This window comes from Lactuca sativa, chromosome 7, assembly GCF_002870075.4.
Source record: "Lactuca sativa cultivar Salinas chromosome 7, Lsat_Salinas_v11, whole genome shotgun sequence".
In the NCBI taxonomy this organism is placed as follows: Eukaryota; Viridiplantae; Streptophyta; class Magnoliopsida; order Asterales; family Asteraceae; genus Lactuca; species Lactuca sativa.
Genome location: NC_056629.2, coordinates 54,258,193 through 54,271,478, shown reverse-complemented (window position 1 = coordinate 54,271,478; position 13,286 = coordinate 54,258,193). Strand labels below are relative to the sequence as shown.

General features: G+C 32.0%; 1 protein-coding gene across 1 annotated transcript; it reads right to left on the bottom strand.

Annotated features, from left to right (window-relative positions):
* Nucleotides 1-574: 574 nt before the first annotated feature.
* Nucleotides 575-3,898, bottom strand: LOC111877524 (uncharacterized). The gene is made up of 7 exons (XM_023874043.3): nt 3,626-3,898; nt 3,417-3,549; nt 3,156-3,259; nt 2,888-3,059; nt 2,657-2,797; nt 2,401-2,587; nt 575-2,302 (listed from the first exon to the last, which is right to left on the bottom strand). Exons 1-7 carry the CDS (start codon nt 3,655-3,657, stop codon nt 753-755), a joined length of 2,319 nt encoding a protein of 772 aa, XP_023729811.1. The 5' UTR covers nt 3,658-3,898; the 3' UTR covers nt 575-752.
* Between the last annotated feature and the right edge of the window lie 9,388 nt (nt 3,899-13,286).

The following is a 13,286-nucleotide window of genomic DNA, read 5'->3' as shown; positions in this document are numbered from 1 at the left end:
TGGTTTCGATCGTTGCCGCAACGAAATGAAAACCAAGGAAATGAGGGGGGTGATGAGGACAAGTAACTACCTTTATAGGATTTATGAAATGTTTTGTTTGGGTTAGTATTTTAGATATATTGCACTATGCTTGGATGTGTATTTTGGACCGGATGTTTGGATTAGTATTTTGGATTGGATAAGCCGCATATATTATTAGCGGCGACATTGCTACCAATTTTCGCGTTTCTTGTAGTGTAAGGCTTTTAGGAGCCGGTGACATTCATGAAAAATAACTTTAACACTAACAAGCTTGAGTTGTCAAATTCAAATTCACAAACTAATCGCTACCATTTTGGTCAAATCTATAAACCAAAAACACACAATTAGTTTAGTTCTGAATTAAAATTTACAAAACACCATTGATACAAGAACATCATAGTTTAATATCATGCATACGAAGAATCAATTAACGATTTACTATACATTAAAAAAAAATAAAGAAGTGAATCAAACATCTACATGTTCTTGTGTTCATAGGAACATCAAATGAAGTTTTATCACGATCTTTCTTATTTCAAACTTACTATGCATCTTAAAAAATAATCATCTCCTATTCGAAAAATAAACCAACAAATTGAATAGATCATGTGTGTATCTTAAAATAAATAACAAAGCGTTTATACATGCAGTTGCATACCTCAAAATATATATTAAAAAAAATTAAAATAAAATAATCACCCAATCATGTGTGTATGAAACTATAAGTATACTCATCGATGATTTGCTTGTAGAGACTGAATACGAGCAGCTAGAGAGTCATAATCAGGAAGATTTGGATGAACGTGACTTGGTTTCTTTACATCATTTCCTTCAAGTGAAGTTTGGGAGCTCAGATTCGATGCTTTTGGTGATTCCGATTTTCCTGATTCCGTAATCTTCTTATGAGGATGTTCAGAAATCCTTTTAGTTGCAGATTCATTCGTAGAAGGATGCATACTGGCCTTGGAAATTACTGTCTTACCCTCGGCCTCAACATAACCCTTTGTCCTACGAGACAACCCTGTGGAAGTCAGTTTTGTAACCAGTACAACTTCTTCATCGGAATCAGTGATTCCGCCATCGTTAAAGAACACATCCGGAGGTGCAAATCGCGATCTATTTTTAACTTTTTTGTCACTTTGATCATCTGATTCCGATTCCGAACTTGACATAGAAACACTCGGTTCTTTCTTTTCCATTCCACTTGCTATTGAATTGAAAGAACTCGGTTTAGATGTCTGGCCAACCAACTTTTTGAATGAAGATGAGGAGGAATCGTTTACTGTGCTACTTTTAACGTATTTGTCACTCTGATCATCTGATTCCAATTCCGATTCCAAACTTGACATGGAAACACTCTTTTTTTTGTTTTTGTATCCACTTTCTTTTGAATTGAAAGAATTCAGTTTTGACAAAGGAGAGGAATCAGTGATTCCACCCTTCGTATAGGGTGTGTACTTAAGACCACCACTGTTCCGAAGTCCACCTGTCAATGTCCCAAACTTTAACTCTTTCCCAGTACCCAAATCATCACCTTGGTTTAAAAACTCCCTATTTTTTTCAACAATTTGTGGTTCTATTTCTATATCTTTTTTCTTTTTCTCGTTTCTAAGTGAAACCCTAGAATCCTTTTCGACCAAATCATTCAACTCAATTCGTGTTTTCCAAGAATTAACTTTTTGAGTTTTTTGTTTAGGGCTCGAAATGTGTGTATTTTGTAGTGGAGGACTAGATTCTTCCCTATCTGGAGATGGGAAAAAAGACTTGGCATCTCCTTCATTATACTCAAATCCTGTATCGAATTTAGGGTTTTCATCATCATCGGAATCTGTTTCATCATCTCTAGAACGGTTTCCTTGGTCAACAACAGTTCTTTGACTAACTTTTTGTTGATGAGAAACAAACACATCATGTTGATGACTCGTTTGCTTTCTGATTCTAGATTTTGGTGAAGTATCATGTTCACTTTGATCTGTTTGTGGATTCTTCTGTATCTTTGAGTTTCTGTTATCGAATGAGTTATTATATGAATCTTTGAATTGATGTTGATTAGGAGCTTCTGAAGCAGTTGAAACTTTTGGGCTTCCAATCTTGCCCTTGCTCGAGAGTTCTGCAGCTGCTCTAGCCGCCATGCTGGCACGTTCTGCTGACTCAGCTGCTGCCTGTGCTGCTGACGTGGCATCTTTGAATTCCATGTTCCAGTTGTTCTCCCTACCTGATGAAGCATTGTTGGTGTTGGTATGGAACGAATGCCTCTTGTTCATCATCTCAGATGCCATTCCTAATTAAAAAAAGTGAAATATTAGAGCATTTAATCCATGAACCCAATAATATTATCATGTTATGGAAAAAAATTATTGTTGTAATGAATATGTATACCTGAAGGGTTTGTATCATTTGAGGTAATATTCTGAGAACCTAATGTGTATCTTCTATTTTGCTGAGTGAAATCATCAGTTACATTCAGCTTTTGCATATGACTCTGCACATTTTGGATATTTGAAGTTTGGATTTTGGGAGAATCAACATTCATCATGCTCGCATTCTCAAAGTTCACAGATCCATTCTACAGAAAAGATTCAAGTTTCATCAAAGAGTTGTAAAAGATAATTCAAAAAGCAAAATTTCAACTCACCAATAAGTCATCCTTAGGTTTAGATTCTGTCTCTTCAAATAAAGTTGAATCCCAATCAACATTGTGTTCTTTTGCTACAGCACTTAATACTTTCAGTTTTGTCTGGATATCTGGAGCAACAGCTGATAACTTCTCAACCATCTGAAAAATTGGAAATAGTACTATAAGAAAACGAACATTTTGTTCTTTTATTGAGAAATTTGGAACTATTATTTTTTAAAAATAACATACCATGCGGTTTACACCACTATCAGGACGCAACTCAAGAGCTGCAGAAGCAAACTCTTTTCCATATTTTGCTGTAAAGTTTTTTCGAGCATCTACAAGTTCTGGAATGTCCGAACATCTAGGAGCTGCAAATATCACACTTGTGATTGCTTCCTTCAGATCAATAGGGCAAGTTCTATGACAAATTTCACCAAAAGATTGTTTAATTTGCAATTTCTACTACATTTCAAGTGAAAAATAACATGATTTGCAAGTTTGTAAGGTAGCTTACTTTTGTGATTCAATGATAGGCAAACGTGCTACAATGAGTTCACAATATATCTCGATCAATTCATATGCTGCAATCATCTTCTCTTCCCTGATTACATGTTCAACCTAATACAATTCCTAAACATCAGTATTTATATAAAAACAAATGAATCGCATATTCAGACATTATATGATAATCACGTCAATCAAAATCGAATCTGGAATACGATTTTGTATAAAACAGAGCTTTTGAATTCCATTCGTCATAAATCAGAATACTTACTCGAATTCTAGCAGTCCGATCCTGTCCTGACTCCAGTAATTGAGCTAACTCCCTCTTCATTTGATTAATCTGTATTAATTTCTTGTTCTTCAACAGCTTAATTCGCGAAGTCGCTAATTTTAACGACGTCTTGCTGCATCAACCAAAGTCAACCCTCAGACAATTACAATACATCGAGAAATTTTCATAAACTGAAACTGTAAGCTTACCATTTAGCTATCTTGAATCTCTTGTTAAGCATTGTAAGAAGCAACCTTTCACAGTTGAATTGATTATAGTTCAAACCTACCTAAGGTTTAATTTTTGCAATTCGTAGGTAGTTGAACGTATCAATCAATGCAAAATTCAATTGAGGGAAAAATTCGGGAATTTTGAAGAATCGTAGATGTTGACTTCAATTGGAAGTTGGTGATTTGAAGGATCGAATACAAGTTGACCGAATTTTGGTGAAGCAATTTGCAAACAAAAAAACAAGAAAAGAAAGTCAAAATACTAAAACCTCAACGCCTTCGGCGGAATAACGTGTTAGGTGTGACGCCAATGCACATCAAGAATATTATTAAATAATCCCACCAAAACGGCAAATATTGACTTAAATGTAGAGACGTGTATAAAAATATACTTGACTTGCAAGTTAAATATAAATCAAAATTTTAATTAAAAGATGGTAAATTATAGTAAAGAGCAATATACTTTTTTCACTAATATGTATAGTATTCAAATTTTATTACAATATTATAAATTTATGTGGATCATGACATTTTATTTTATTCTTGTAGGAAATTGAGTAAACTAATCACATTTTAGTTTATTTTTAAAAACTAGGTTATAATCCGTGAAAATCACGGTCGGTATATTTAAAAATTTTATATAGATAAAAAAATAATAAATATAAAAAAACTAAGATATTGTCGATTGTAAATAATTATGAATTAATTTGTTAAACAAAATAAACATTATAATGTTATTAGGATATGATTTTGTATTTTCAAAATTTGAATTGAATTTGATTTGTTACAAAAAAGAAAAGGAAATAATAAAAATCATAAAAAAATGTTACGTGTCAAAGATACGTTCTAAAAAACTGATACGTGTTATTTTTAGGTTTCATTTATTAAAAGAGATAGATAATACCCACCATTTTCTTGAGAAAAAAAAATAACCCAAGCCTAATGCTATATATATGGGGCCACTCAAAAACTGGAATAAGCATTTCGGAAAGTCAAATTCGGAAGCTCTAGCTACCAGCATTTTGGACATAGATTTTTAAGCTTATCTACCATGGATTCAACAAAAGAGTCGAGTTCTACTTGTTAATGTACTTGCATTTTACTTTTGAAACATTTTTATGTATTTTGGAATGTGTAGATTAAGTTCGGAATACGAGGAACCGAATATCTAAATTTTGTATGTTTTTTAGTTTTAGCTATATAAGAACGATATAACTACTTGAAAATGTGTTAGTGCCACTTTTTTAAGAGGAAATAAGTGTTTATTAACCATTATAAGTGATTCTAAAATAGTGGTATCATTCCGGATACATAGAACATAATAGTCAGAATACGAAGAATAATTTTGGAATGATGGTCTGAAATTATACTTACACTCTAGAATAAAACTTATTTATTTTTTTTTATTCTATTTATAGGAGCTTTCATAATTGAGTTCGATAAATGTAAAAGCAAATTAAAAAATGTTATAAATATTTTATTTTTATGGTACTATATTTAAATGTTTTTTTTTTTTTTTTTTTTTGCAGATAAAAAATCAAGATGTTGAATTAGAAAAAAGAATAATAATAAACCACCAAGGACACTTATAAAATTAAGAACGAAATCAAAAAACGTGTTAAAGCTTAAATTGAAACCAAATAGAACTCCGAAAAGATGAGACCAGAGCAAGCTTAGAAGAACCTGTTATTTTAGACTAGTTGTCAATTTATAATTTTGGTTATGAATACATTTTTGCAATTTGGTTTTAATTTTGGAACATTCCTTTTTTTAATACGTACGTTAATATTTTTAGTTTCAGTCTTTGACATCCAATGCCTCAAGTGATGAGGATGCATTGCTAATTGAATATGAGATATCACATCTTGAAGACATGTAACGTCTTGTTGATACGACTGTAGTAGAAATGATTTGTGATTATCAATGTGCAAAAGTACTAACGGTAATACTGTGCAAAAGTACTAATGGTAATACTGGAGATCGCATTATTGTCTTCTATGATCGACGAACATAAAAAAACTAGCATTGTATAATATGCAAATATTCCTTATTATGATGTCTGAAGATATACGATAGTTTTTGAACACGATGGACATCCTTGAAGAAGCACGTAGGAAAAGTGCAACAATAGAAGAACAAGTGAAAATGATTAATAATGGGTTTTTTCCTAATTAAGAATTGTATGGAGTTGTTTGAAAATCATGTAGACACTATCATGGAAATATACTCTAATTCTAAATATTGTAATGTCATTTTAATATTAAACTAAAATATGTACCAAAGGGCCTTTGACCTAGTGATAAGTGTGACTCTCGTAATTGAGAGACCATGAGTTTAAGTTTCGTTGGAGACATAAGTGGTAATTAGGAGTACATTAGTTTTTCGTTCCAAAAAAAAAATTAATTAAAATAAAACCACTAAAATATGTAAAAGAAATAGTATGGTTTCCTAAATTGGCAATGTTTTTCATTAACATTAGTTAAATGATCATTACATTGGATTCAACTAATCAGGTAATTGTAAGGGATACATATTTTGTTTAGGGTCGATAAAATCCCCTCTAATTCTAACAACATCTATAAGATGGTCGTGTTCTGCCTAAACCTTATCAATCATTGCATTTGCATCTCGAATCCACTTCTCAACTTCTTTGTCTTTTTCAATAGTTTTAGCAACCCATTTTCTTTTTCATTTACTTATTCTACTTGATCATTTGTATGTTGTTTGAGTGTATGAATGATTTTAGTCCCTTTCATTGGCTTCTTCAGTGGTCGTCATAGCTTCAATAATTTCATCATGCATTATATCTAGGAGTGGGAAATTTGGGCCTTGTAAAAACGGGTTATTATCTTAACAAACATAGCAATCTTCTTCTTCACAATGCCAAATATAAAATTCAGATAAACTCATTCTCATGTCTTTACTTTACTAATGTACTTCGTCTACGATGGATGGTAGTTACATATAATAGTGTGATGTTTCAGGAAATTAGAGTGTATCCGGAATATGTGCAGGTGACTATGTGTCCGTGAGTCCAAAATGTTAGGAATCTATGACATGGATGATTGATTTGACTTTCGGAATGAAGTAAATCAACCCCAACCATGGACTACTCTAAAAGAGATCACACTCTTTCAGTCTTGGATAATTTATTGAGGATGATATGACTATCATTGGTCTCCCGCATCTGATGTACAAATCATGATGGGTTTTCCTAAAAAATATGTTTCACATGAATGATTGATTTGATCTTTGGAATGTCAGTCTGAACTGACAGTAAATCAAGAATGACTTAGTATAAATAAGAGACTAAAAGTTAAGAACATACGCAACTCTGCAATTGCATGATCCTTTAGTCTTGGATAATCATTTACGATAATATGGTTGTCATCCGTCTCCTACATCTGATCTACACATCACGTTGGGTCTGCTTGAAAAGTATGTTTCACAATGAGTTATATTGTAGAGAGGATTGAACAGAAGAAGAAATGAAGATTAAGTTTATATGTTGGTGATTTTAGTGTCACCATGTCATTTTATGTAACTGGAATTAGCATGTGAGTTAAGGGGCTTCATAATCTGTACTCTAATTTTTTATGTAACTGGAATTAGCATGTGAGTTAAGGGGCTTCATAATCTGTACTCTAATTTTGTGTACGGGGTGGTGCGGAGTGCATGCATGTATAAGATCTAATTAGAAGTCAGTTCGACGACTAGTCAAGGGTCGGGGGGCAGCGTCCCTTTGGCGGGGTCCAAGGGGCAGAGCTCGTGGCTGGGGTCCCGCAATCCAAGTTTTGGTAACCCTAAATCCACATTAAAATCTGAATTACCCTGACTTGCTTCCAAAGTAACTAATTTCGGCCCAACCCTAATCTTGTTTATTAATAAACGGCTCTTCCTCTTGAGAAGAAAAAACCATGAAATTTAGCTCTCGTTTTCTTCAAATTTTCACAGATTCTTTCTAGCATATTGGCTTACGATTTCTGTGCCTAGAACCGTAAGTGTCCACTTGGATTATCCTTGGCTGGATTTCTTGTAACACAGGCATATGGTAGAAATATCAGTTCGGAAAGTGTTCTCACGATCCAAGTTGGTATTCAGATCTTCACCACAAACCCTAAACTTCCCGACATTATAGACATAAGATCAAAGGTGAAGATGTTTATCAAAATTTATCTTATCACAAGATCGACAGCGATATTTGTGGATGAAGATGAACAAGTAATTTTTGTAGCTAGCAAATAATGGGGTTGATTTTCCATACGAACGAACATGCTTGGAATCTATTAAAAGATGTCCTGTATTTTTAAATTATGTATTTTGTTATTTGTAGGTTAAATAATTTTATGGCATTTGTAAATGATTATATGGTATTTCTAAATTAAGTTTTTTTTGTTTATAATATGTAAAAAATAATAGGCCAATAATAATTTTCATTAGTCACTCAAAAATCGATAACATACATAATTAATTGCGATAAAAATAAATATTCGGGTACATGGGGATTAAAATGACCATCAATGGGTTTGGTATTTCCCATTCTGATGGAGGGGGAACAACATACACATTTTGCGTTTGGTATGTAGTTCTATGATGTTTAAATAACTTGATACTGCAATAGCATGACTACATGCTATACCAAGACCATGCCATTTCTCATATGAACTTGTAGGATGGTTCACATCTATGACACAATTTGTTTTAAATCAAAATTTTGAAAAATGTCAAACGGGAACAGAGATGGGATGTTGCTTTCCTGCTACCGAACAAACTTTTGCATCCTCCTATGAAGCACTATCTCTACATATGGGGTAAGTACATTAGTCAACCTCCTGAAAAAAAAAACACTATTATTTATGGTATTTTTACAACCAGTGTTCTAAAAGGCGCGTCATGGCGTGAGGCGTGGCTCCGCCGTTACGAAAAGCCTCATAACGTTGCTGTTAGGCGTGGCGCGTGGCAAGGCGTGATATGGCACGCCATGGAGTGTTATGGCGCGTGTTTTTTCGTTTGAGACACGGTTTTTTGCTCTTTGTTATGTCTTTTCTAATCAGAGATACAAGTATTGTGGTTTTTGTTAAATTTTTGTTACTAGTTATTGATCTAACACTTCTAAAAAGTAGTTATATTTAATATAAATTTATATTTATGTGGTAATATAATTTTGAATTAATACAAAATCGCCGCCTTACATCACGCCTTGAAAAACGTCATGGCTCGTTATGCTTGAGGCTTAACCTTGCTGCCACGTTACGCCTCACGTCATTTAGAACCTTGTTTACAACTAAATAATAATTCAGTTATATGTATGGTATTAACTACCATACTCCTGATTATGTATGGTATTATACTTTGTTAGTCCAGAGTGTATGAAGTCAAATTCCAGACCCAATACCTACCGACCACCACTAAATCGAGAATGAACATAACTTTTTCGGAATACCACTTTTTTTAGTCCGGAACGTACGGGTGTCAGATTCCGGAACCGATACTTACCAACCACCACCCACTCCGGAACGGACCCACAAACTCCGAAATATCATATTCTGGAGTAACCGGTAACTTTAGAAAACTTATAAAAAATTGGTTATTGATATCAAATTGTTCATTTATATAGGTTAGATTACTCAAATTCCATTTTTATCAAGAACCAAGGCCAACTTTTACCTATTGTTTCATATTTTAAATTTTTACTTCATATATATATATATATATATATATATATATATATATATATATATATATATATATATATATATATATATATATATATATATATATATATATATATATATATTTGTTTCATATTTTAAATAGTTTTAACTTAATGATGTCATATAGATAATAAAAGGAAATGATAAGTTGTATAATCTGAACAATCACGTCAACTCACTATGAGGGTTATATGGAAGGTAAATCACACAACATTAATAAGATTTTTTTTAAGTGTCAGAGTTTGAACCATTGACCACACGTGGAGAATTTTGTGCGCCGACCACTAGGCTATTATTACGGGGCTCCGACCGTTAATAATATGTCAAGAAATTATGAAATCCCTTTTGAAATATTGTTAAATCTATATATGTATATTCATATACTTATATTTATATGTTTATTTTTCTTTTTATATATATTATAATAGATGTTCTCATAATTAATATGGTTCATGATAGATGGTCAACACAACTTATTTAACTTATATTAAACCATATTTATTTAAAACTCTCAACTCTTTAACTTATATTTTTTTAATTGAATGTTTAATTATATATTATATATTGTTTAGTTCAATCTATTTTATTAAATTAAAAGTATTACAACTCAAACAATTTTTAAATTAAATTAGAACTATTTATTATGTAAAAAAAGTATACACCAACTGATAAGATAAAATACTAGTTATTTTATCAAAACCATTTTTATGTTTAAATTTTTTATTATGTAGAGATAATAGTTTATGTTTATAGACTTAGGTTATTATATTCAAAGTAATTATTCTGTTATTGTATGTATAAATATGGGTCAATCATTTTACTTATTTTAAGAAGGTGATTAATATATATTTTTGAATTAAAAATAATCGAAAAATACCGTCTAATTTAACTAAAATGGTATTTTAGTCAATTAATATAGATTTAATAAAGAAAATTTGCATATTTTAAGGGATCATTGATTTTATTAATTTTAAAAATCCGATTTTACAAATTATAAGATTGTTAATTCGTACATTCTGACAGAATATGATTGAGTATGTTCAAAAATAAAAATATTCTAGAACCATAAAGTAATAAAAATATTCTTGAACATATTTCTTGTAGAATAACAAATTCTCGAACCAGCAATTGAAGAATTAAAACAAAAATTATATTAATTCTTATAGAATACATGTAACAATTGCTAAAAATTACATTTATTGTTAAAGAATAAAACTAAAAAACTTTCAATTCGGGAAAAAACATCAAAATCTAACAAATACACTAATTTATTCTAAAAGAATAATGTTGTTAAGAGGCATCGTTCAAATTTCGTGGTCCGTTCTTCAAGCATCAGCTTCTGTGGAAACAAATCCAATGAATAAATTAGTGAGAAAATATCCATATTCCATTCCAGCATAATTTGAATCCGTGATTCCATTCTGATAGAATTGGAATTCATTTACCAATAATTATATTAATTCGGGGCATTCTAGCAGAATATGTTCATGATTATCATAAAAAATATTCTTTTCTGATAGAATACTATAGACAAATAAATACCATTCGGTTGAAGCATTTTAGCGAGTGCTTGGTGTGCATCAAAACAACTTACAATTTCGTGTAAAAATTAGACAATCAGAACAAATTCCCAATAAACCTAAACACATCGAGTCTATCAGAAAACCATTGTACCTTACATTCGTTTCTATCAGATTATCGTTAATCTATGCCTTGGAGCTTGTAAATGTAAGCAATTTTGCACAGGTTTCGTTCAATGTCATCATTCAAGACTGTATTTTGAATCATCCAACAGAAGATTCCTAATTTCGTACATTTTTATTGGGGATTTCCTTTGGGATGGATCAATAAGAAATCAAAAAATAAGAAAATCAGTTTTCAACAGTGCATTTGAAGGGTGAAGAGTCAACTAGTGGCTTGTTATTTCGCTCTAGATCAACAGGAACCTGTGATCGGCTTCAAGAAAGCAAGAAGAGAAAGAAGGGTGTGATCAATTAAAGAAGAGAAGAGATCCAATTTCGAGTTTAATATTGATACCTGCAATTTATTCTTGTGTGTGTGGCGTCGATAAAAGGTGGAGACAGAACAAGAGCCATATCTATTTTTAGGGACGTGATTGTTGAAACAAGAACCGAAGAAGGTACACAAAGAGAGCTACAATTTTTTTTCTTATTTCCTTGGCTCATGTCGATCAATTTTGCAAGAGGTGAAGGAAGGCGTGCCTATTCTCGTCGATTTTGACCAGAACCTGCGAATATGCGACGGGCCAAACGGTGGTTGTTGCCTTGATGGTCACTGCTTGCTATTGATTATGGAGGGAATGAGTCAATGACGGTTGGAAGAGAAGGGATGTGATTTTGGTGTCGACAAGATCCGCCGGTGACAGGCAATTGATACACCTTCCCGCCTCTTGCTTTAGCACTTGGCGGACCTAGGTAGATGGTGGTTTTAAAAAAGCTGATGGATAGAGAAACCCTAGGTAGCTGAGGTAAATGGTTACCATAATTATAGGATATTATTTGTGGAAACTAATTATCAAATTACCTATTTATCCTTATTTATTTATTTAATTATTTATTTTTATTTTAAATTTCGATTGGCCCACATTTATGCATACAATAGTACAATAATTACTTTAAATACCTAAACCTAGCTCTATGTTTATATCTCATAACTATAATGTCTCTTTTTCCATCTTTATATCTTTATTTATTTTATATTATAATAATGAACACCTTAATTTTTTAAAATAATGGCAATTATTATTGACTTGTAGTATCCTTTCATTTATAGAGTCGTAACAATATCAATTGTATTTTCTTAGAAAATGCATGTGTTGGAAGGTGTTTTTGATTCAAATATAAAAAGTTGTTGAAATATGTTTTGTTGCAGCAATGGTTATTGAAACTGTACTTTTCTTGCAGTAAGAATGTTTGAGATGAGAGGTAAACCTGAAAGACTCTTTCTGAAAGACTAAGAACTGTAATTGCTAGGGAAAGAGATTCCGAAAGGAAAAATAGATTATTTTTAATATATATCAAACATATATTGATTTCTATATATTATTGAAACTGTTATTAAATTTTTTTTCTATGACCAACGTCCCCGAGATCAACTACTTCATTAGGGTGTTTGCAAATCATACAAATGCCTCCTTTTAATCGTTCAATAGAAAATATACACATAAAATTTTGGTGTAAGCTAGTATACCCAATTGTACATCAGCTAATACCAAGGCCAAACTTGACGATACGAGGTCTCCTCTTGTTAACCCTACTTTACAATGTAGTCTTGCATAAAGTACCTTACCTTTAGCCAACCTAATAACACCTATGCACTTTAGCATATTTTCATTTTCATGCATGGCCCTATTAAGGCCTACTTTGGCGTTATTAATTAAGCATATAGGCACCATTAGTTGACTAGGGTTGGGGTCCCACCACAAGACTACTATAACACCTTGCTTTTATTTTCTAAATACTAATAATTTTATTTAATTATTTATATGGTATTCATACATGGAATTACAGGATTTAAATTTTTTATGATTGAAAAGGTTAATTATAGTAACAGAAAGGCTAGAAGGGTCAAATATCAAAATCTAGGGTTTAAAGTGACAACCCAAGAAAACCTTACCCTAATGTCCTTCTTTATTTAAGTCTTTTTTTTTAACCTTCTTCCTCTGTCATTTTATTGGTCAAGGGTTGCTAGGGAAAAAGGAGTGACACTAGGTGGATCATGGTTGTGGAAGGTATCTTTCCCATTAAGTTTATGTAAGCTTCATCATCCTCATGTGTTCTTAGGGTGGAGCCAAACATCAAACCTTCAAAATAGGTTGTATGTGTGTGTGATGGTGAGAGGTTTGGTGGGAGGGGTTCTAAACCCAAATCCTAACCATAGATGTGTAAGTATTTTCAAAATTGTTA

Excerpts from the sequence above, each read along its gene's own strand:
- LOC111877524 (XM_023874043.3), bottom strand. The coding sequence starts at position 3,657 with ATGCTTAACAAGAGATTCAAGATAGCTAAATG. Across the intron at positions 3,260-3,416 it reads ATCGGACTGCTAGAATTCGA|GTTGAACATGTAATCAGGGA; the intron begins GTAAGTATTCTG and ends GAATTGTATTAG. Across the intron at positions 2,798-2,887 it reads ATAGTGGTGTAAACCGCATG|ATGGTTGAGAAGTTATCAGC; the intron begins GTATGTTATTTT and ends CCAATTTTTCAG.